Source organism: Astatotilapia calliptera, chromosome 3 (genome assembly GCF_964374335.1).
Source record: "Astatotilapia calliptera chromosome 3, fAstCal68.1, whole genome shotgun sequence".
NCBI classification, from domain to species: Eukaryota; Metazoa; Chordata; class Actinopteri; order Cichliformes; family Cichlidae; genus Astatotilapia; species Astatotilapia calliptera.
In genome coordinates this window covers 18,685,063-18,710,921 of record NC_137424.1, presented here as the reverse complement: position 1 = coordinate 18,710,921, position 25,859 = coordinate 18,685,063, and the positions used below count along the sequence as shown (strand labels likewise).

Below are 25,859 nucleotides of genomic sequence, written 5' to 3'. Positions count from 1 at the left end.
AGAACTTAAAGCCCAACTGAAGAAGAAGTTCCAGTGTGTGTTTGAGGGCATCGCTAAAGCAGGAAGCCCAACCCTCCTGAATCAGATCTACACAGAGCTCTACATCACAGAGGGAGGGACTGCAGAGGTCAATGAGGAACATGAGGTCAGACAGATTGAAACAGCATCCAGGAAACCAGACAGACCAGAAACAACAATCAGACAAGAAGACATCTTTAAAGCCTCACCTGGAAGAGACGAACCAATCAGAACAGTGCTGACAAAGGGAGTGGCTGGCATTGGGAAAACAGTCTTAACACAGAAATACAGCCTGGACTGGGCTGAAGACAAAGCCAACCAGGACATCCAGTTCATATTTCCATTCACTTTCAGAGAGCTGAATGTGCTGAAAGAGGAAAAGTTCAGCTTGGTGGAGCTTGTTCATCACTTCTTTAATCAAACTAACGAATCAGGAATCTGCAGGCTTGAAGACTTCCAGGTTGTGTTCATACTTGATGGTCTGGATGAGTGTCGACTTAATTTGGACTTCAAGAAAACTAAAATCCTGACTGAAACAAGAAAGTCCACCTCATTGGATGAGCTGCTGACAAACCTCATCAGAGGGAACCTGCTCCCTTCTGCTCGCCTTTGGATAACAACACGACCTGCAGCAGCCAATCAGATCCCTCCTCAGTGTGTCGACATGGTGACAGAGGTCAGAGGGTTCACTGACCCACAGAAGGAGGAGTACTTCAGGAAGAGATTCAGAGATAAGAAGCAGGCCAGCAGGATCATCTCCCACATCAAGAAAGCTCGAAGCCTCCACATCATGTGTCACATCCCAGTCTTCTGCTGGATCACTGCTACAGTTCTGGAGGATGTGCTGGAAACCAGAGAGGGAGCAGAGCTGCCCAACACCCTGACTGAGATGTACATCCACTTCCTGGTGGTTCAGGCCAAAGTCAAGAGGATCAAATATGATGGAGGAGCTGAGACAGATCCACACTGGAGTCCAGAGAGCAGGAAGATGATTGAGTCACTGGGAAAACTGGCTTTTGATCAGCTGCAGAAAGGAAACCTGATCTTCTATGAACCAGACCTGACAGAGTGTGGCATCGATATCAGAGCAGCCTCAGTGTACTCAGGAGTGTTCACACAGATCTTTAAAGAGGAGAAACAACTGTACCAGAACAAGGTGTTCTGCTTTGTTCATCTCAGTGTTCAGGAGTTTCTGGCTGCTCTTCATGTCCACCTGACCTTCATCAACTCTGGACTCAATCTGCTGGAAAAACAACAAACAAGCTCTCAGACAGAGAAATACTTCTACCAGAGTGCTGTGGACAAGGCCTTACAGAGCCCCAATGGACACCTGGACTTGTTCCTTCGTTTTCTCTTGGGTCTGAAGACTAATCAAACTCGTTTGCAAGGCCTCATGACACAAACAGGAAGTAGCTCAAAGACCAATCAAGAAGCAGTTCAGTACATCAAGGAGAAGCTCAGTGAGAATCTGTCTGCAGAGAAAAGCATCAATCTGTTTCACTGTCTGAATGAACTGAATGATCGTTCTCTAGTGGAGGAGATCCAACAGTCCCTGAGTTCAGGACGTCTCTCCACAGATAAACTGTCTCCTGCTCAGTGGTCAGCTCTGGTCTTCATCTTACTGTCATCAGAAAAAGATCTGGATGTGTTTGACCTGAAGAAATACTTTGCTTCAGAGGAGGCTCTTCTGAGGCTGCTGCCAGTGGTCAAAGCCTCTAAAAAAGCTCTGTAAGTTATAAAGTTTTTATTATTTAATTTGGTTGGTATGTTATGAAAAACACACTGCCATCAACTTCTGTTTTGTTTTTGTCAAAATCACTGTAATATAATCACTGTACCTTTATATACATGCGACTTAATGCTGCTGCCCTCTTGTGGCTAAAGTGTAATTATGTTCTTGTTATTAGGGAGGATTTGAGAGTAAGGCTATGTTCACACTGCAGGCGAAAGCGCATCAAATCCGATTTTTTTGACCCTATGCGACCCATATCCGATCATGCTATGACAGTGTGAACGTCGCGAATCCGATATTTTCAAATCCGACCTGGGTCACTTTCGTATGTGGTACTGAATCCGATACATATCCGATGTTTTAGAAAGCGACTGCTGTTTGAACGGTCAAGTCGCATTAAATCCGTCTTTTACGTCACCAACACAAGACAGACGCCAATTATCAGCGCCCGATAAGACATCGCAAACGCTTCCTGGCCATCCCGTGTAGATGTCAGTGAAACTGTTGGGAAGACAACGTTGGAGAAACGTGAACTTTTTATTTGTACTGTATAATCTGCAGATTCTGAGAGAAATCTGCAGCTATCCTTTGAAGCACCGCTCCTCTAAAACAGCAATAAGGATCATTATTAGGTTATTTACATTATTATGTAAATAACAAAATAACTTAAAGCAAAAATTGGGAAACGTAAAGTCCGAAGTCTTTATATTAAGGGCCATCTGTCAAACAATATAGTTTGCTCTGGGTCTAAACAGAGCACGTTGTGTGTGAAGTCTTCTTTTGCGCATGCGGGCCGCTTTGAGCGTTCACACTAGAGCGCGTTTGCTGTCGCATTTTATTTGTAGTGTGAACGAGCAGATAAAAAAATCGGATTTGATCAAAAAATCGGAATTGAGCATTAAGACCTGCAGAGTGAACGTAGCCTAACATGCCAAGTGAGTCAGCACCTTCGCTTTAGCTTAAAAAATCCAAATTCTTACGTCATCAGTTATAGTTGCATGTATTCATTATCATAATTTAACCTTTAATATTGATGTCTTAAATTTATTTTGATTAAACTAGCAATAATTTTATGGTTGTATTAAATAAATACATCACTAATGAATTATTTATTTCAGTGATTAATTAAAAATGTATATAATTAATTAAAAAAAATATATTGATAATTAATTATCAGTTAATTTCATTTAAAATAATTCATTATGTATTTATGTACAATTCAAATTAGTTAATTACATATTTTGTTGGTTTGTTTTCTATTTTAATTATTTTACTGACACATTTAATGAATTATTTAATGATGTATTTATTTAATTCACGTTGCTACTCCTGGCCCTGCATCGCTGTTCATAAATACATTTTATTTGTCAGCTTCACCCATCAAAGTCAGGGGGCGGGGTTAATGCTGACCAAGTCAAAACCATTGCTTTGGTCTGGTGGGCGTTCTTTTAGTGGGCTTTTCTCAATACTAAGTAGGCCTACACACCAGGGTTTGGACATGTGTGGACCCAAACTATACTTTTACCCTTTTTTGTGTGTCACCAAATACACTTTAATATTTTCTAGACAAGAATGTAGTGGCGTAATCTTTAACCTCTTTTGGCTCCAAACAGAAGTGACAGACTTGAGCAGGGTTCATTTAAAGGCTGACAGAAGTGGAGTGGTGACGGGGAGATGTTTGACAGGACAGTGTTTCAGCCTCCACAGGTTCATGTTGTGCTCCATCAGTCAGTGAAGATGAAGTCAGTGCTGATGAGGCTGTAGAGTGTGTGAGGGATGTGAATGAGGATGATGAAGATCTGATGATAGCAGATAAAAACAGGCTGCAGAGACTTTGAGCCATACAGGGCACACACTGTGTGTACAGAACAGCTGAAATCATTATGGAGGCCTCACTGGGATATGGAAGCATCACAGTACAGCTTCAGTGAAGCATTAAAGTCTCTGATATGAGATGAGAAATGAAGCAGCCAGAGCTTTTTCATGAGTGGAAACCCACTGTGACTGTGAGCTGCTGCTACAGCCTCCAGATTAGCCAGCAGCTCATCCTGCTCAACATTTCCTCACCAACTTTAATGGAAGTGTGATGTTTTCAGCTGGAGTGATGGTCAGGGTGGCCTCCCTCTCCTCTTCTTCTCCTCTTCCTCTTTCCTTTGTAAAGCCACTTCTGCTGCTTTCATTCATTTGGAAGTCCTGTAGCTGAGTTTGGGAGAGACTAACAGCCTCGGCAGCAGAGGGGAGAAAGGCTGTAACACCACCACTTTACTCTGTTCTACCTGTCACATCATTTTATCAGGAAACAAATATGCTCATGTTTTTACTATGTTTGTCTTGAAGATGTAAGAAGATCACATGGTGCTTTTTATTATGGTGTTGGTTTGTTTGCTGTCTCTTGGATGGAGCCCAGCTGTGCGTGGCCCCTGGGCCTGTGGTCAGAGTGTGTGCTGGATAATCCGGCCCAGGATGAGGCCAAACTGACATGGGATGAAATGTCTGTCACATAATTGAGCTTAGTGTAGTTTCATTTCTGCACAATTTAACAACAACCAAAACTTTGTTCTGTCTTTTCTATGTTATACTGTAGACTTTCTTTGATACTGTGTCCAAAAGGAGCAGCTTTTACTTTGAAGGGGAGCCGTCTCTGTTTCCTCTTCAGGTTGGATGATGGAAGCAAATGAGTGTGTAATGTTCTTTCAGTGTTGCACTTTGTAGACGCTCCCTGAGCACTGGTCTCACAGCCAGCTGCACATAGAGACCAGTGTTGTTAGTCCAGGTCAGAAGATGACTTGTTGGAATGAAAATGAGCTTGTAGTTTGTCTGCTTTAATAATGTGACTGGAAAAAGGTGTTGGACTTCAAATATGTCCATTTCTTTCACACTTCACCTTTAAAAGTGAAGCCTTGTGGTTCCTGGAAGGAAAAACACGACTTTTTCAAGTCTTTGTCCTGTTTTTATGATAAATGTACGACTTTAATGTGAAACATTCAGAGTTTTTTCTCTTGTTGTGTTTGTTTGAAGCTGCTTCCTGTTGGCTTCAGCTGTTTGGAGTTTCCATTTTCTAAACTTCTACATTCTGAACCTTCTTCAGCTCTGAACAGATGATGAAACACTGAATGATTTCAAGCTCACACTTTGTCTAATAAACTTACATCTTTCATTCTTTATACAGATTGATGGACTGTGGTTTGTCAGAGATCAGCTGTGATTATCTGGCCGCAGCACTGAAGTCCAACCCCTCCCATCTGAGAGAGCTGGACCTGAGTGACAACTACAAGCTGCAGGATTCAGGAGTGAAGCATCTGTGTGGTTTCCTGGAGAGTCCAGGATGTGGACTTGAAACTCTGAGGTCAGTCAGCATGTTTTAGTTGTGCTGAGATGAATATGATGTGAAAGTTGTGCTGACACTAAACTGCAGACATCAGGCTGATATTATACTGATCCACACTGAGGATCTTCATGGTAAAGTCTGTTTTCTTCTTCTCTGGTTTCGTCCATTGACTGCAGCAGAACAATGTTCACATTTCAAACAGTGATACTCAACGTATGGCCCGCGGCCCACACGCGGCCTGCCCACCTTCCCTGATTCAGAGAGAGGGGACCCTGATTAACTGTGTAGTGTTCTTCCTCACAGTTCTAAGTATCAGACACAACAATGAATAATCCACAGCTGACTGTCTTTAGCAGGTCAAAGGTCACGGCACACAGCAGACAGTGGGAAATATTATAACTCTGATCATTTATCAGCACATATCCATATGTATAAAAACAAAGCTGACACTGTGAGACTTGATCAGAGGTGTGATCATCACAGCAGAGGCCTTTGTGTCAAAGTCACTGAGGATCAAACAGAAACACATGAAGCAGATTTTCCTGTTCTGGCTTTTTATAGCAGATAACCTTCAAAATATTCTGCAGTCCATCAAAAACTGAAGCAAACCATGAATCAACATGTGAACATGAGCTGATGCTGCTGAAGTGAAGCAAAGTTACAGAGGTTTGATTACAGACACAGCTGAGAGTTTGTAATCTGTCATCATTTTAAAAGGTTTACATTTCTTCAGTATATCCACATTTGCAGCTGGTACCTCAACCTCCACTTGTCCAACACAACTGCTGTCCACTGCCTCCATGACATTGTGATTTTGCTGTTGGTCTTCTGTCAGATCTTCATCAATCACTTCTGCACGGGGCACACCTTCAGACTCTGCAGCTGCATAACGAAAGCCTGTAAGATAAAATTAGACATAAGGTAAATGTACACCAATATTCCAATGACAGGTGTGTGATTCATCTGGAAGTTATGTGCGGATTAGTGTACAGTGATAGCAATTTAGTATGTTTTTAGAGGGGGGGGTGTTGTTTACCTCCGATGGGTGCTCTTTTTCGCTTCCGTTGCGTACGCCTTGAGTGCCGGTCCGAGTCTGATACAGGTATGTCGTCATGCCCCATGTGCAGTGTTGGTGCCCAGTCTGGATTTGTTACATCCATTTCATATGCTGGTTTGCCTGCAATAATGCCAAATCATAAGCTACTCAGTCGACATGATGTGGTTCTGCAGCATCACACATTAGCATGTTTTATCTCATTATCTATGACCTCAACACGTTGAAAATAACACTAAAAGCCTTTCAAGAGTGATATGAATTAATTTAGAACTCACCGGAAAGAAAATGCCGTGAGCAAACCAACAAAAAGCTGGGGATTGCAGAGAACTCGATATCCGCTCGTCTCACCGCTGCAATCCAAGCCTGACGTCTTTGTTTAGTAATATCGGATACATGGGATCCCTCACGTTGCCTCCAGGATGGAAAACGATGAAAAGAGAGCCCGTTATCCAGCTTCTTGCCTTCACGATCGTGTGATCTAACGTTGCAACCGACAACACAACACGTACGATCCATAGCTGAAATGGTATCCTTTGGCTGGCCTACTGTCATAGCGGAAGGGGGCATGGCCCATCTCCCGTGACATCACGCTCCAAAGCCCTATAGGTGGGAAAATGTACCATGTCGACCAATCAAAAATGATATGGAAACATGACATTTGGTTGTTTAGCAAAAGGGGGAAGTTTTAGGAGTGACCGGCAAGAGAGAGCGAGTGAGCGAAAGAGAGAGAGAGTTTTGATACGTGAGAGATTTGTGACGTTTACCGTGTTTGGTCTCAAGTTAGTTTGTTGTCTTGTGTATTTAGTGTGTAGCTGTTGTTTTGTTTTGTGTGTCAGTTCTACTAGTGATCGTCACAGTTGCTGCCTTAAAGCCAACAAAGGCAGATTGCAGTGTAAACGCTGAGTGACACACCTGCTGTCAGACCTGCAGGTTTATCCCTGTGCTGTTCTCATATGTGTTAGAGTGACACAAACTATTGTTTGACACCTGATTGTTCTGTAAATAGTTTGAAATGATTATATGAAAAACGTCTGAGCCTTGGCTGCATTTTTTGGTAAATAGTACCATATAACTTTGTTGTTTGCAAAACGTGTGCGTATTTTTAAAAGTGTACAATCTCTATTTGCATTTCAAGTTATGAAGATGATTCGTTAAACATGTGTGTGGTTTTTACAGTCAAAATATCACTTTCTACGTGTATTTTAAATTTTGTCTGAATTTAGATAAATTGTGCTGATACAGTTGGTCAAAATGAGAAAATAACAGATTGGCAAGATAAACTGTTTTTAAAGGTAAAATATAGAGGCCACATCAAAAGTAGTCAAAAAGGGTTAAAGGCTAAAAGCAAAGTTGTCACCAAGTACTGTTTATATTTGTGTGTATTGCTGCAGCTTTTTTGAGTATTAATTTGGTGCCTTTGTGTGAAATAATGGTATTGTGAGTGATCCATATAGTCACAAAGAATAGCCACTTGTTTCTGTGCTACCAAAGTTCCCCGGCTTTCATTCAAAATGTGTTTATCGTCAGCACCTGCACATTAAACTACTTAAACATTATAAATGTCTTCAAGCTCACACTGAGGCCTGTGGGGTACTATCAGCCACTGAGACAGTACACACATTTATATGTGTTTGTATATGAATATTTCATACTTTAAGACTGCCTGTTTATTTAAGGGAGATGAACAAAATACATTGGAATTGTACAAAATAATATCATGGATGATAAATTAAATAGATTTTAAGTAGATGCTTGTGCATTCTTAAAGTCTTATATGTTGAACTGAACTATGTGATCTGTTCAAAGCCTTAATCTTAATTTGAAGTGAAATGTGCATTTTGAGTTTATACACTATGTATATAAGGCGACCGTTTCCTTTTGCAGTATTTTTGTGTGGTGTACTTTTCTATGTCTTAACAAAAGGGGAACAAAGGTGTTTAAGTTCACCTAGGATGATGTGTTTTAATTTTCACATGGTCTTGCTTGAATTTGACCCTGACAAAGGCGTATGAACTCTGTCAGCTGTTTGGAGTTTCCATTTTCTAAACTTCTACATTCTGAACCTTCTTCAGCTCTGAACAGATGATGAAACACTGAATGATTTCAAGCTCACACTTTGTCTAATAAACTTACATCTTTCATTCTTTATACAGATTGTGGGACTGTGGTTTGTCAGAGATCAGCTGTGATTATCTGGCAGCAGCACTGAAGTCCAACCCCTCCCATCTGAGACAGCTGGACCTGAGCATCAACAACAAGCTGCAGGATTCAGGAGTGAAGCATCTGTGTGGTTTCCTGGAGAGTCCAGGATGTGGACTTGAAACTCTGGGGTCAGTCAGCATGTTTTAGTTGTGCTGAGATGAATATGATGTGAAAGTTGTGCTGACACTAAACTGCAGACATCAGGCTGATATTATACTGATCCACACTGAGGATCTTCATGGTAAAGTCTGTTTTCTTCTTCTCTGGTTTCGTCCATTGACTGCAGCAGAACAATGTTCACATTTCAAACAGTGAGACTCAACGTATGGCCCGTGGCCCACACGCGGCCTGCCCACCTTCCCTGATTCAGAGAGAGGGGACCCTGATTAACTGTGTAGTGTTCTTCCTCACAGTTCTAAGTATCAGACACAACAATGAATAATCCACAGCTGACTGTCTTTAGCAGGTCAAAGGTCACGGCACACAGCAGACAGTGGGAAATATTATAATTCTGATCATTTATCAGCACATATCCATATGTATAAAAACAAAGCTGACACTGTGAGACTTGATCAGAGGTGTGATCATCACAGCAGAGGCCTTTGTGTCAAAGTCACTGAGGATCAAACAGAAACACATGAAGCAGATTTTCCTGTTCTGGCTTTTTATAGCAGATAACCTTCAAAATATTCTGCAGTCCATCAAAAACTGAAGCAAACCATGAATCAACATGTGAACATGAGCTGATGCTGCTGAAGTGAAGCAAAGTTACAGAGGTTTGATTACAGACACAGCTGAGAGTTTGTAATCTGTCATCATTTTAAAAGGTTTACATTTCTTCAGTATATCCACATTTGCAGCTGCTACCTCAACCTCCACTTGTCCAACACAACTGCTGTCCACTGCCTCCATGACATTGTGATTTTGCTGTTGGTCTTCTGTCAGATCTTCATCAATCATTTCTGCACGGGGCACACCTTCAGACTCTGCAGCTGCATAACGAAAGCCTGTAAGATAAAATTAGACATAAGGTAAATGTACACCAATATTCCAATGACAGGTGTGTGATTCATCTGGAAGTTATGTGCGGATTAGTGTACAGTGATAGCAATTTAGTATGTTTTTAGAGGGGGGGGGGGGGTTGTTTACCTCCGATGGGTGCTCTTTTTCGCTTCCGTTGCGTACGCCTTGAGTGCCGGTCCGAGTCTGATACAGGTATGTCGTCATGCCCCATGTGCAGTGTTGGTGCCCAGTCTGGATTTGTTACATCCATTTCATATGCTGGTTTGCCTGCAATAATGCCAAATCATAAGCTACTCAGTCGACATGATGTGGTTCTGCAGCATCACACATTAGCATGTTTTATCTCATTATCTATGACCTCAGCACGTTGAAAATCACACTAAAAGCCTTTCAAGAGTGATATGAATTAATTTAGAACTCACCGGAAAGAAAATGCCGTGAGCAAACCAACAAAAAGCTGGGGATTGCAGAGAACTCGATATCCGCTCGTCTCACCGCTGCAATCCAAGCCTGACGTCTTTGTTTAGTAATATCGGATACATGGGATCCCTCACGTTGCCTCCAGGACGGAAAACGATGAAAAGAGAGCCCGTTATCCAGCTTCTTGCCTTCACGATCGTGTGATCTAACGTTGCAACCGACAACACAACACGTACGATCCATAGCTGAAATGGTATCCTTTGGCTGGCCTACTGTCATAGCGGAAGGGGGCATGGCCCATCTCCCGTGACATCACGCTCCAAAGCCCTATAGGTGGGAAAATGTACCATGTCGACCAATCAAAAATGATATGGAAACATGACATTTGGTTGTTTAGCAAAAGGGGGAAGTTTTAGGAGTGACCGGCAAGAGAGAGCGAGTGAGCGAAAGAGAGAGAGAGTTTTGATACGTGAGAGATTTGTGACGTTTACCGTGTTTGGTCTCAAGTTAGTTTGTTGTCTTGTGTATTTAGTGTGTAGCTGTTGTTTTGTTTTGTGTGTCAGTTCTACTAGTGATCGTCACAGTTGCTGCCTTAAAGCCAACAAAGGCAGATTGCAGTGTAAACGCTGAGTGACACACCTGCTGTCAGACCTGCAGGTTTATCCCTGTGCTGTTCTCATATGTGTTAGAGTGACACAAACTATTGTTTGACACCTGATTGTTCTGTAAATAGTTTGAAATGATTATATGAAAAACGTCTGAGCCTTGGCTGCATTTTTTGGTAAATAGTACCATATAACTTTGTTGTTTGCAAAACGTGTGCGTATTTTTAAAAGTGTACAATCTCTATTTGCATTTCAAGTTATGAAGATGATTCGTTAAACATGTGTGTGGTTTTTACAGTCAAAATATCACTTTCTACTTGTATTTTAAATTTTGTCTGAATTTAGATAAATTGTGCTGATACAGTTGGTCAAAATGAGAAAATAACAGATTGGCAAGATAAACTGTTTTTAAAGGTAAAATATAGAGGCCACATCAAAAGTAGTCAAGAAGGGTTAAAGGCTAAAAGCAAAGTTGTCACCAAGTACTGTTTATATTTGTGTGTATTGCTGCAGCTTTTTTGAGTATTAATTTGGTGCCTTTGTGTGAAATAATGGTATTGTGAGTGATCCATATAGTCACAAAGAATAGCCACTTGTTTCTGTGCTACCAAAGTTCCCCGGCTTTCATTCAAAATGTGTTTATCGTCAGCACCTGCACATTAAACTACTTAAACATTATAAATGTCTTCAAGCTCACACTGAGGCCTGTGGGGTACTATCAGCCACTGAGACAGTACACACATTTATATGTGTTTGTATATGAATATTTCATACTTTAAGACTGCCTGTTTATTTAAGGGAGATGAACAAAATACATTGGAATTGTACAAAATAATATCATGGATGATAAATTAAATAGATTTTAAGTAGATGCTTGTGCATTCTTAAAGTCTTATATGTTGAACTGAACTATGTGATCTGTTCAAAGCCTTAATCTTAATTTGAAGTGAAATGTGCATTTTGAGTTTATACACTATGTATATAAGGCGACCGTTTCCTTTTGCAGTATTTTTGTGTGGTGTACTTTTCTATGTCTTAACAAAAGGGGAACAAAGGTGTTTAAGTTCACCTAGGATGATGTGTTTTAATTTTCACATGGTCTTGCTTGAATTTGACCCTGACAAAGGCGTATGAACTCTGTCAGCTGTTTGGAGTTTCCATTTTCTAAACTTCTACATTCTGAACCTTCTTCAGCTCTGAACAGATGATGAAACACTGAATGATTTCAAGCTCACACTTTGTCTAATAAACTTACATCTTTCATTCTTTATACAGATTGAGTCTCTGTGGTTTGTCAGAGATCAGCTGTGATTATCTGGCAGCAGCACTGAAGTCCAACCCCTCCCATCTGAGACAGCTGGACCTGAGCAGGAACAACAAGCTGCAGGATTCAGGAGTGAAGCATCTGTGTGGTTTCCTGGAGAGTCCAGGATGTGGACTTGAAACTCTGAGGTCAGTCAGCATGTTTTAGTTGTGCTGAGATGAATATGATGTGAAAGTTGTGCTGACACTAAACTGCAGACATCAGGCTGATATTATACTGATCCACACTGAGGATCTTCATGGTAAAGTCTGTTTTCTTCTTCTCTGGTTTAGTCCATTGACTGCAGCAGAACAATGTTCACATTTCAAACCTTCAAAGAAGAAGAAAAATCCTCCACTGGATAATTCACTGTGAAACTCTCCAACTCTTCATTCCACCTTAAAGTCTGTCTGACACTGAAATCCAAAGCAACATGTGCGTTTGCTTTACAGACAGCAGTCCAACACAAACATACACACATCATCCAAAACACAGTCCAACATCCAAATCTCCTCCACTGCCAGCATGAATGATGGGAAAGAGAAGGAGGAACACTCTGACATTCAGGGTTAGAATGAGTTTCATGAAGCAGACTGTGAAGATCAAAGCTGCATTAGAAAGCTTACATGAATGAATGAGTGGACAGAAGTGGACAGAGATCATCTGAAGCACTTCAAAGGCTTTAAATCAGCACATTTCTCTTTATTCTTTATCAACTCTGTTAGTTTCTCTCAGTTTTCTGTGGAATGAAGCTAACAGCAGGCTAATAAGATGCTGACCAATAGGTTTCTATTAAAGGTTGTAATTTGTATATGAAAAAGTGCTTTGGCTCAGCAGGGATCAGCTTACAGGTAGAATACAGCTGCTGGATGGGATTAGCATGTCATAGCTATCTACCAAACTGCTAACTGGGGGATTTCAGGCCATCTATGGATTATTTTTGCTAACTGTTTATTCAGCTTAGGCTCACAGGGCTGCAGCCTGTGCCCTAGCTGTCATAGGGCAAGAGGGGTGGTCCACCTGCACAGGTGAGCAGTCCATCACAGGGCCAACAGAGAGAGACAGAGAAGCACTCTCTCACATCCACACCTACAGCCAATTTAGAAGCACCAATGAACCTAAGCAGCATTTCATTGGACTGTGGGAGAACATCCAACCTCCACAGAAAGGCCAACAAGCTTCAACCTACAACCTTCTTGCTTTAAGGCACTAGTGCCAACCACTTTTCCCCATTTCAGCCCAAATCCTGCATCTTCCTGTTTCTGACTCCAGGCCAGCTCCACTAACACTTTCTCATCAGACACTGCCACCTAGTGGAGGAAGTCTTAGTTCCATTTGAAGCTTCAGATGACCGTTAGTTCCTTTACAAAGAGGTGGAGGTGGTGGGGCCACAGCACCATCATCACTGAGTGCCATAGGACACTTAACCTTTGTTTCCATATGCTGGGAACTTCCTGTTGTTCCAAGGAGGACTGGAAAATGTGTGAAGACCTCCCAGTCAGTTCCTCACAGCACACTTCAATCATTTCCCTCCCACAGCATCAGGACCAGGGCTTTTTCTCTCTTTGGTCCCACTAAGAGATTTCCACACAAACACCTCATCAGTGGGACTCTCAGAGCTACCAGCCCTTTGCTACAATCACAAAGCTCTTCATTGAAATCAATGATATCAAAGCTGGAATCAAATGAGTCCAAGTCTTCTGCTGATTCAGCATCACATTCATCTTTGCTCCTTGTTCTGCATCCCCACCATGGACTTCATTCCTTTCCAAGCCAGCCTTGAGTGTCCTTTATTCAGCTCATCCTCTGCTTTACTTTTACACCTGATTTTAGCTGCTTTATCTCTCTTTCAACAAGTTTCTGTGCCTCAATCTTTTTCTTCTCTCCCTCATAACAAGACAGCTTCTTCTGCCTGAGAACATGTTGGAGTGATTTACTAATCCAGGGCTGCTTATTGGGGACAATACTTCCTGTTTCCAAAGTAATCCCCATTTTTCCCAGAAAGAAATGTAAGTAGAAATCGATGATCTAAGTGAGAACATGAGCCTTTAAAAAGTCCCAGTGGGAGCAGTCAAAGCAGTCCCTCAGTCCCAGTATAGAGTCTTTGGTCCAGACTGGAACAACTGTGTGCCCAGTTTGAGCTCTCTTCAGTCCTGTGACCTGACAGACCCAGAGGGGCCATCACATCACATTTAGAAGCTCCCCTAATGGAGCCACAACACATGTCCAACACTTAGTCTGTCTTGTTGGACCAACTGGAAGAAATGATTCAAGGACTTAGTCACAGAACAGAGATTCAAATCTCCAAAATCCAACTGGCTGCATCAGGACATATAGTCTGAAACTCTGCACAGTTTCCTGTTTGAAGCTGCTTCCTGTTGGCTTCAGCTGTTTGGAGTTTCCATTTTCTAAACTTCTACATTCTGAACCTTCTTCAGCTCTGAACAGATGATGAAACACTGAATGATTTCAAGCTCACACTTTGTCTAATAAACTTACATCTTTCATTCTTTATACAGATTGGAGAGCTGTGGTTTGTCAGAGATCAGCTGTGATTATCTGGCAGCAGCACTGAAGTCCAACCCCTCCCATCTGAGACAGCTGGACCTGAGCTGGAACAACCTGAAGTATCCAGATGTGAAGCAGCTGTTTGATCTTCAGCAGAGTCCAGACTACAGACTGAAGACTCTGGAGTAAGTAGAGTGATGGAGTGAGTGGGTGGTGCTGTCAGCAGTATTGTACTAAACACAGTCAGTATGAAACAAAGATCCAGTGTTTCCTGTGAAGCTGCAGCTTCTCAGTGAAGCTGTGAGAGGAGAATGGTGACAGGCTTCAGGATTGGACACAAACACTTCCTGTTTCTGACCTTTATGGTCACCATAGTAACGGCTGACACGCTCTGATCAAACACTGTCAACAGCCAATCAGCTCTCTGAACAAAGCAGCACGCAGACCAATGACTGCATTCGTTTCCAAGTTTAAAGCAGTGAAGAACACAGTCTGTAGGTGAGGAAGAATTTAGTGAGAGCAGATGTTTGGATGGAATTCCTCCAGTTAACAGCTGGAACCGTCCATCTGGATTGTTGGGCTTGTTGTTGGGGTTCCTACAGAGCTCAGAGTGGACACACCAAGGTTCTTCTAATGAATGAAAGTCCAAACTCAAACTAGGAGGGAAAAACATTTTCATCAACTTCAATAAAAATCCAAAGATTAGAAAAAGTGAAGCAACAATGAGTCCTAGTACAGTCCCAGCACTGAAGTCCCTGCTGCTCTTTATACTGGATGTGCTGCATCACTGACTGACAGCTGATGAAGAGTCTCTGGAAACACTCGTTTATCTCCTCTGCTCTTCCTTCTTCTCTCTGCAGGTGGAGCCGATGGTAAACAGGACGGTGTGTGTGCTGAGAGAGGAGGAGCTGTGTCCTGATGATCCAGAGAGGTTGAAGCAGCAGCAGCTTGTGTGTAGAGACGCTCTGACTGGGCCATGTTACTGGGAGGTGGAGAGGAGAGCTTCATCCAGCAGTGACTGACAGAGGAATGAGAAGAAGTGCAGATGACTGTCAGTGCTGCAGAGTGAACTGCTCTGAGAACAGCTCCACTGTCAGACACAATGTAGAGTCCAGCATCATCCCTGTGTGTCCCTCTGGATCTGACAGAGGATCATCAGTGTATCTGGACTGCTCTGCTGCTGCTCTGTCCTTCTACAGTCTCTGCACAGTCTCTGTCTGACTCTGGCTACATTTTTGGCATTTATATTCTTGGTTGCTCTCTTTATATTTTTCACATGCAAAATGTGCCCATCTTTGGCAAGATTCACACTGCACCTGGAAAGGAAAAATAAATGGCTCATATTCTGTTTGGTGAATACTATTACTCAACATTTTAATTATGATTGGCAAGTAATGATACTAAGACTTATGTGTTTCTTTTGTTTTGTTTTGTTTTACCATTTCAATCATGCTGCGGTCAGCGTTAGCATCTAACATGGAGAAAACAATGCAGTAGTCCTCAGCGTTCCCTGAAACACAATCATAGTTAGGTTTTAATCAAACATTATTTATTGAATAATTAAAAAATAATAGTACATTTTTTCCAAATATACTTCCTGGAAAATTAGTCTAAATTAGACTTTGAGAAGGGTCTTATCTGAAAGTGTTTGAAGAGCACTATTTGTACTGTGCTGTTTGAAAAGCACTATTTAAATTGGAAGTACGCACTAACGTGATAAGGACTTTACTGGACTTACCTCGATTTTCAAGTAGGGTGCAAGCTATCTGCATTCGCTCCAGCACAACTGGCTCTGTAGTGGTTGACACCTCACTGACCTCTCCAAAATCAAGGTAGTGTTCTGCAAACTGTGAGATTGATCATAATTAGAATGTAAAGTCTTAATTAGGTAAAGGATAGGATAATTATAAGCCACAAGGCTTCAGCCTATTCCTTTTTCAGTTACTGTATGATTAAGTACTTCTATGTAAAATGATCATCTTTGTTGTTGTTGACCGAAATAACTTTCACTTCACTTAAATTCACTTAAAGTCTTAATTCTAGCTAACAAGAAACTGAATCATTTGAATACGGGTTACCTTTAACAGTAAAACTCCACAACTGCAGGAATCCTGTCGCTTGTTGTGTTGCATAGTCTGTAACTGCCACTCCATGGTGTCTTCATGCCCTCTCATCCTCAGAAAATTCCTAGTTGAACAAAAGTGTTTGTAATGAAACAAGATTTTTTTTTTTTAATCTAAGAATAACACCTCAGTATCATACATACCTCCAGTTGCGCAGAATTTTCCTGTCATAAACACCTTCATTCCCATGGGGTCTATGAGCAGTATTTTCTGTGCAGAAATGTTGACAATCTAAAGAAAAAGTTAAATTAAAAATTACAATTGTTTGTGCCACTGAAAACTTATTTAAAAATAACACTTTGTGCAAGAAACTGCTTCACAACAAATTATGCAAATTAATAACAAAATGAACACATACCACAAGAATCCAGTGTGTACCAAAGTTCACAGGGCACAGCCACGTCTTCAACTGGGAACTTCATCTGTGGGATTGGAAGTGCAGAGTAATTTGGATTTACTTAGGTACCATGCGTCTCAGGGTGTTTTCAAATATAGTCTTCTTTAAAGGAACCGAACTCTTTCCTCAGCAACAGAAAGGAGTCAACTGTTTGGACCACTTCTGAGCTTTCAACATACCAGTTGAGGCATCTGAACTGCCCAGAAAACAACGAGCTTGCAACTACTGAACAGAGCAGGTGTGCAGCATTCTGCACAAGTATACAAAAATGTTATAGAACAGTAAATAGGGTTTTTTTTAAATTTCAAAATTAGTAGGTAAATGACATTTCTTACTTACCTTTCGTCTGTCAATAACACGGTGCAGATATGCATCAATGACCTGTTTTGAAAAATCTGAGTTTATACAACAACAGCAACAATTTTTGAAGTAACTGCTTGAGTGCTGTACACAAAAACATCTAAAGGAATAGAATTGCTGATAAAGGTTCTTTCTGCATATACTGAAACTGGGTATTATGATGTCACAACATCTGTGTTGTGGTTGATAACATTTTTTCCTATTGAAGTGAAAGGGTGAAACCTTATCAGAGTTTTGCTATATAAACCCCCCACCTACCCGCACATTTTAAACTATTAATGGTCTCTGCACTGCAAATGCTTCAGAAGGAGCAGAACCTCGAAATCAGAATCAATAATGATAAGTTCTCTTACCTCATCAGAAAGCCACCGTGACCCCTGCAGTGTTCGAAAAATAACTTGTATGGTCCAACAGCTGCCTCCAAGCGCCCAGTATCCTTTGCACGCCATAGCCTCTTTACTAAAAGAAAAATATGATAAGTTAGCTTAGGCATGCATGAGATTTGTAGTGGATACGCTTGGTAAAGGCCGACGGGCCACAACAGGAAAAAGTCAATACAATAGGCATGCATTTACACGCAGAGAAATAGGAAAGGTACAGCGGGTGTCAGGGTTCCTGGGTCGTTGACCCAGTGATTTCAGTTTGTTCATGTTCAGTTTGGTTCGCCACATTAATGTTCTCACTTCCTGTTTTTTCCCGTGTCAGCTTGTCTCCCGTGTCATTAGTCAGATTATGTTCAGCCCTGTACTCACCTGTTTCCAATCATTGTCATCATCCACCTGTGTATTTAAGTTCCTCGGTTTCACCAGTTCTCTGTCGTGTCATTGATGTTAATGATGTATGTCTGATGTCGTCTGTATGTCCAGTCAGTCAGTCAGTCCTTAGTTCATTCATTCATTCAGTCAGCCAGCCATTTCCTCCCTCTGTACTGTTTGCTCACTCCTTCGGCAATAAACATCCACCTTCACCTACCTGCCTGTGAGTCCAGCGTTTGGGTCCTCCTCCTCTCATCCACGACACTACCCTTGACAGAATGACACGACCCCGCGTTGTGGACCCAGCGGACCCTGAACTTTTCGAGCGGCAGGAGGCAGCGCTCCTTCGCTGGACGGAGGGGCTTCGGGGAAAACAGCGGCTCTTCGCGGAGAGAGAGCACGTCTTCGAGGGGACTCGCCTGGCTCTGGGCGGGCCTCGGAGACGCCACGTTCCCCCACCTGCTGCCTCAGCTGCACCGGAGCATTCGCCGCGGAGAGTGGGCGTCACAGCCCAAGCTTCGGCCGCTCGCTCTCCCGCCGCTTCGCTCCTCGCTCGCCCGCCAGCCTTTTCACTCTCCAGCCTTTCCGCCTCGCCACGGCACGGCGGCTACACCTCCCATCTCTGCTCAGCGGAGGCTACCGCGCCAGAGGCTCAGCCGTTTACCCGGCCCGCTTCCTCTTCCCGGGGAAAGCGGCGCACACGCCGCCATAAAACGGACTCTGTTCAGCAACTCCCGGTGGTGAGTTCCAGTGACTGTTTTCCACACCCCTCATCTGATTATCCACTTAAAACACACAACAGACTCTTTTCTGATTCATGGGGAGTTTCCCTCCTTGAGGATGATGTGGACTGGGAAGATTTTTTCTGCTCTGGCTCCCCAAAGACTGTTCAGTCAAAAACTGTAAATAGTGGTGGCAGAAAGACCAGAATACAACCCGATAGACCTGTCAGTGTCACTCACCCAGTCGTTATTTCCACTCCTATCAGTCAGCCTACACCCACTCCAGTGCCAGCTCCCAGGAGGAGGGCAGCTGCGACCCAGTCTACCTCCACACCCGCTCCTGTTTCTCGGGTGGGGGTGACTGGTGTCCAGCCACCTTCTGTGCCTGTCCCAGCGCCCAGGCTGAGGGCAGCCAGAACCCAGCTTGACCTCCCTGGAGGCTTGGAAGAGCTAACTGGTCCACCTACTACTTCACCCTTTCATCCACCTCCTGATCCAGCTTTTCACGCCCTCGCAGTATCACTGGTTAGACTAGCTGAACTGTCCCCTGCCCAGGCACCAGCCTTACGAGCCCAAGCCGTAATGTTATCTCCGTCACTAGCTCACTCTTTAGCTCAGCCATTAGTCTCACCGGCCTCTGTTTATCCGTCAGTCTCCTTAGTCCAATCGGTTCCCTCACCTGCTGTCCAGTCTCCTGCTGCCCTCCAGTCAGTTCAGCCACCTGTAGCTCAGTCTCCACCTGTCCTCCAGTCACCTGTAGCTCAGTCTCCACCTGTCCTCCAGTCACCTGTAGCTCAGTCTCCACCTGTCCTCCAGTCACCTGTAGTCCAGTCTCCACCTGTCCTCCACTCTTCTGTAGTCCAGTCTGCCACCCAGTGCCCTGTAGTCCAGTCGCCTCCTGTTTCCCAGTCACCTGTCCACCATCCCGTCCAGTTCCCGGACCTGCAGCCACAGCACCCAGAGCCAGCTGTGAGCCTTCCTGCTCCTCAGCCAGGGGTTTCCGCACCCGCTGGCCCGGCCGCTCCTCAGCCAGGGGTTTCCGCACCCGCTGGCCCGGCCGCTCCTCAGCCAGGGGCCTCCGCGCCTACTGGCCCTGCCTGTCTCCGGCCAGAGGCCTCCGCGCCTGCATCGCCCGGCCCGGCCTCTGCCTCAGCTGCACCCACGCCCGGCCCGGCCTCAGCTGCACCCACGCCCGGCCCGGCCTCAGCCTCAGAGCCTTCGTCTGCGGCAGCCTCAGAGCCTTCGTCTGCGGCAGCCTCAGAGCCTTCGTCTGCTGCAGCCTCAGAGCCTTCGTCTGCTGCAGCCTCAGAGCCTTCGTCTGCTGCAGCCTCAGAGCCTTCGTCTGCTGCAGCCTCAGAGCCTTCGTCTGCTGCAGCCTCAGAGCCTTCAGCCTCAGAGCCTTCAGCCTCAGGGCCTTCAGCCTCAGGGCCTTCAGCCTCGCCTGGCCCAGCCTCGTTTGGGTCTGGAGCTAAACGGCCATTTTCTAGACCGCTGGCTGAGCCACTGGCCGGGCGCCATCGCCGTCGTGGGCGGCCCACGGACCCTCTTCGCCTGAGTGGCCGCCGTCGCCTTCCGCGCGGCCGGCCCCCGGACCGCCTTCGCCTGAGTGGCCGCCGTCGCCTTCCGCGCGGCCGGCCCCCCGAACTGTGTCCACGTCGCCGCCGTTGCCTTCCGCGCGGTCGGCCCCCGGACCGGTGCTGTCGCCGTTGCCGTCCGCACGGTCGGCCCCCTGAACTGTCTCGTCTCGGCCACGGGCCGCGTGGACGCCCACCTGAACTGTCTCGTCTCGGCCACGGGGGCGCCCACCTGAACTGTCTTGGTGTGGACTCCGTCCCTCCGTCCTGGGCCCCCTCCGCCCGCCCTGTTCTGGTTTTTTTTCTTTCTCTTTTGGCCGTCGGGTGCCGGCCTTTGGAGGGGGGGGTACTGTCAGGGTTCCTGGGTCGTTGACCCAGTGATTTCAGTTTGTTCATGTTCAGTTTGGTTCGCCACATTAATGTTCTCACTTCCTGTTTTTTCCCGTGTCAGCTTGTCTCCCGTGTCATTAGTCAGATTATGTTCAGCCCTGTACTCACCTGTTTCCAATCATTGTCATCATCCACCTGTGTATTTAAGTTCCTCGGTTTCACCAGTTCTCTGTCGTGTCATTGATGTTAATGATGTATGTCTGATGTCGTCTGTATGTCCAGTCAGTCAGTCAGTCCTTAGTTCATTCATTCATTCAGTCAGCCAGCCATTTCCTCCCTCTGTACTGTTTGCTCACTCCTTCGGCAATAAACATCCACCTTCACCTACCTGCCTGTGAGTCCAGCGTTTGGGTCCTCCTCCTCTCATCCACGACACTACCCTTGACAGCGGGTGGGCAAAATAGAAAATTACTGACAGGCAGATCCATTTCCAGACTTCCACAAGCTCAGTGCACGTTGCATGTTTCTTTACATCTAATATGAGTTGAAGACTGCAAAATGCAAACAAAGTCATGCAACAGTCAATTAAGTTGCAACGCCAAACTGGCAACAAATGACCAACTGGTCAAAAAGAGTTGTTCACTATGTCACCTTCATTTTCTAAGCTTTGTTTCCGGGAGGGAAGTTCTTGTTCACGCGTTTCTGGTCCTGGAACACAATTAAACTCCTTGTGTCAGCCGTTTTGGGTGCATAATGAATCCTCTGGACTTTGCTGGCACTGAGGGTTAGCAGTAGGATGGCAGGGAGGCATCTTCAGGTCTGTGCTGCTGTTCACCGTCTGACTGCGAGTTGGGTATTTTTACTTGTCACTGATATTTACATGGTGGCTTCTTCTGTACGGCTTGATATGGTCAATGCTGTAGTGATTTCTTAAAGTTGCTCCTTCTGTGTTTTTTAATCTCACACATTTGCCAGCGATGTCTTGAATGGTGTAGGGTCCTGAAAAATCTCGATCAAGTCTTCCTCCCTTCCTTCCACGTTTCATGTTCAAGAGAAGAACTTCATCTCCAACGCTGTACACAAGGTTTCTGTACTTCTGGACTCGTCTAGCATAAGCTTCCTTTTGTAAGTCTTGGGACTTTGCCATATTTTCCTCTACAGTTTTTTTTTAAACTTGCTCTTGTGCGTCTCTTGTAGAAGATACAAAGTCACCGTAACTTGACTCCTCAGGGAGAATGATGGAGGACAGCTAAAATGTTCACATTTTAAATTACAATTAGTCCACCACCAGCACCTTTGTTTTGGCCACATTCAGTTTCAGGTGATTCTCCTCACGAACCGACCAATCAGTCCTCTGTACTCCTCTTCCCTTCCCATTCCCTCTTTAATCCAGGATCTCAACCAGTTTGTTATGTTCTCTCTTATAACTTAACTGGTAAAGTAACAACACATTTTTGGTTGTTAGTAACTTACTTTATTAACCATGTTGTGGAAAGGCACAGGCATATCAATGCGCACATGCACCACGCTTGGTGTTCTCTACTTTACCACAAAATATAGACTGATTTTACTAAATACATCACAGTTCCTCCCATCCAGCTTTGATGAACACATTAAGTATCAAACAATCGAGATATTTTCAGGTAAATGCCGTAACCCAATAATTGTACTTAAACTGAAATATGACACCTACTCAGTGATTTACAACATAGAGGTAGGTTGTTTCCTCTTAAACATTTTAACTGCTTTCCTTACAAAATGAACTGGAAACCTATAAGTTCAGTCTCTGAGGTGCTCTGCGATTTCTCTCAGGGTAATGTCTGCCTGTTTGGTCAGAGTCCATAGTGCGCTGTGTGGAAAGTTCAGGTGTTTGAACATTGGTGGTTTCACGTAAACCCTGAACCTCAGGTGGTGAAGCGAGGGCAAACTCTTCTGAATCTTGAGGTGTAGATGTGTCCTCTCAGGTTGCTCTGGAACTACGTGACATTCTGCATCTAGAATCTGATCAACATGTCTACGCCAGACTAATTTGGCTCCAACATTTATGGTGTATATCAGCGGTCCGGTCCGTGAACGAATCGTGCCAGACTGCCTTTTCTTACTTGGGTCTCTGTAGTCTCTGGCGAGAACTCTTTGTCCAACATTGAAGAACCTGGTTTTGTTTCTTGTTGCTTCCACCATGGAAGACTGTTTATCTTGGACATCCTTGCGAATGTCTGGTTTCAGCAAATCTAGACGTGATCTCAGATCTCATCCCATGAAGAGCATTGCAAGTGTGTGTCCGGTTGTTGCATGAGTGGTAAGACAGTAAAAAAATTGTCAATTTTCTGTTGTAGCGGTTTCCCCTCTGTGCGACTGGCTGGTTCAGCTTTGTTGCAGGATGATGGTGAGCTGAAGTGATATGTCGTATGCCGTTACTCCCAAGGAAACACTGGAATTCCTCTCCAGTAAACTGATGACCATTGTCACTTACGAGCTGTTGTGGCAGACCTGTGCGTGCAAACGGTGACCAAAGACTATTGATCGTGCTGGCAGCTGTTGCTTGCTTTACGGGGAAGATTTCTGGCCACTTTGAGTGGGCATCAACCACAACCTGGAACATTTAGTCCATAAATGGGCCAGCATAGTCTATATGAATGCGTTGCCATGGAGCAGATGGCCACTCCCATGCGTGTACAGGTGCTGTTTGAGGCTGGCGCAGCGTCTGCTGGCAAACAATGCAGGATTTAGCCATATTCTCCATTTCACAATCAGTGCCTGGCCACCAAACATAGCTTCTAGCAAGACCTTTCATCTTAACACCCAAATGTCCATCGTGCAGTGAGTCCAGTACCTTTGTACGTAGTTTGGGTGGCAGGATGACACGAGTTCCCCACATGACACATCCTTGGCAAACGGATAGTTGGTCTTTGTGGGTGGAGTACGCAGAGAACTGAGTGTCACTACAGGACGGCCAACCATTCACAGTAAGATCGTTTGACAAGATTGTGTTTTGGCTCGTTTCTCTTTTCACCTGAGCACTTGTGACAGGTAGGGGTTCCATTTGTGTAACATGAAACACAGTAGCTGGAGCAGTCATTTCTTCGGTGGGTTGCATGTGTAGAAGACGTGAAAGTCCATCTGCATTTCCATGTAGCTTTGTCCCTTTGAACTCAATGGTGTAGGTGTGTGCACCCAGGAACAAAGCCCAAGCAAGCGTACGCAAGCCATGGTTGGAATACCTTTCTGAGGGTTAAAGATGGACACCAGCGGTCGGTGGTCTGTGATCAGGGTGAAGTGTCGTCCATATAAATACTGATTAAACTTCTTCACTCCCCACACTAGACTGAGTGTTTCTCTGTCTATCTGCGTATAGTTGTGCTCGGCTGCATTTAGGGACCTTGAGGCAAAGGCAAGTAGTCGTTCGGATCTATCAGGCATTTTGTGAGATAGCACGGCACCAATGCCATATGGTGAGGCATCACAGGCGAGGCGAAGTGGTAGATTGGGGTCAAAGTGTGTCAGAACCTCCTCTGATGTAATGAGCTGCTTAACTTAACTAAATTAAATGCCTCTTCATAGTTTTTTGTCCATTTCCATTTGACATTTTGTTGCAGCAGAGAGTTCAGTGGGTGCAGGACTGTTGAAAGGTTTGGTAGAAACTTGTGGTAATAATTAATTAAGCCCAAGAATGAACGTAGCTGACTCACATTTTTAGTGTCTGGTGCCTTCAGGACTGCTTCAACTTTGTCCTCGGTTTTGTGGAGCCCATGTCTGTCGATCTTGTGTCCACAATACTCAATGGCATCCTTGAAGAACTCACATTTGTTTTTGTTTGCTCTCAATCCATATTTTTCTAGCCTGGCCAGGACTGCTGTTAGGTTAGCCAGATGAGTCTCCTCATCAACACCAGTGACTATTATGTCATCCAGAAAACACTGTTCCTGGAATGCCTTGTAGGACCTGATCCATGGCACGTTGCCATACTGCTGGGACACTGGCGATACCAAATACCAGCCTGTTGTACTGATATAGGCCTTTGTGAGTGTTTATCACCACATATTTCCTGGATGTCTCTTCTACTTCCAACTGGAGATAAGCCTGGGCAAGGTCAGTTTTTGAAAAGTGTTTGCCACCTGCGACTGCTGTGAATATGTCTTCTATCCGCGGAAGTGGGTACTGATCTATGTGGAGAACTGGGTTCACTGAAACCTTAAAATCACCACAGATCTGCACTCTGTCACTTGCTTTCTTGCTTACTGACACTATTGGTGTAGCCCAATCTGACCATTCCACCTTGGTGAGTATTCCTTGCTCTTCCAAGCGCTGGAGCTCTGCTTCGACTTTGGGGCATAAAGCATAAGGTACAGGACGTGCCTTGTGAAATCTTGGTTTTGCATTGTCCTCCAGTATGATCTGTGCTTTAATATTTTTCAGGGTGCTGATTCCATCTTTGATCACCTGGGCACGGTTATTAAGTTTCTGTTTCAGTCTTTCATCCACAGAATGTGCACTCAGGCCTCGTTCCAGTCTCATTGACATAAAGTTCCAGGTTGCGTTTCTTTTTCTCATATTCCACTTTCACTTTTCCCAGAGGAGTTTCACCTGTGTATGTTTTCAGTTTCACCGAGGTGTGTTTCAGTTTCAGATTGGGGAATTTGTCTCTGTAATCTTCATATAAGATCAGTGAGAGGGCAGACCCAGTGTCCAGTTCCATCTGTAACTCAACCTCTTGTATTTTTGGTGTGAGCCATATTGCATCATTGTCTTTCTCTTGCATTGTGTACAGCTCCAGGCATGCCAAATCCTCCTGAGAATCATTTGAGTCTTTCTCAGTTACTTCATGCAGCTTTCGGTCTCTTTTGCACATTTAGTTTTTGTTTGATGCTGCGCAACAAGTTATATGTTTTTCCTCCCATGACACTCAGGAACACAGCAACTTTCCTCTCATCCTCTATTTTGTTAGCCAGACAATATTGTTCATCTCTCACCACATATGTTGTTCAATCCTCTTTGCCATTATCAAAAATGTCCATTTGTCCAACGCCTCCTGACATTTTCTGAGTATTTTCAAAAACATCCTTCACTTAAAAGAACTGATGTTACTCACGTCCTCTCTGCAGCGCACTAGCCAGGCGAGTGAGTTAGTATCCACACGGATGATTAGTTGTTTTTGCCGTAACCTTTTTCGTGTCTTTTGGCCACTTTCACAAGGATTTCCCCCTCCTGTCGTCCAGTGCACATTGGAGATCCGTTTTAATGCCATTTTTCGGCTAAATTATCCACACCCACTGCCGCGCTATGCATTCTGGGATATGTTGGGCCACGAAGTCTACACTGCCACAGCCTTAAAATTCAGGGAAATGAAGGACGCATTTCACGGCCGCATTTGGAGCAGCCTTTGAATTGGGACAGCCTTCGGC

The 25,859-nt window shown here is 44.2% G+C and overlaps 1 protein-coding gene across 1 annotated transcript in view; it reads left to right on the top strand.

The window, feature by feature from the left end:
- The window catches only part of LOC145422992 (NACHT, LRR and PYD domains-containing protein 12-like), a 436,730-nt gene that overhangs the window by 211,462 nt on the left and 199,409 nt on the right, over positions 1-25,859 (top strand). Inside the window, exon 6 of the mRNA XM_080295027.1 lies at positions 11,661-11,837. Within this exon, the coding sequence (XP_080151153.1) occupies positions 11,661-11,837 (177 nt within the window). The remainder of the gene's footprint in view (positions 1-11,660; positions 11,838-25,859) is intronic.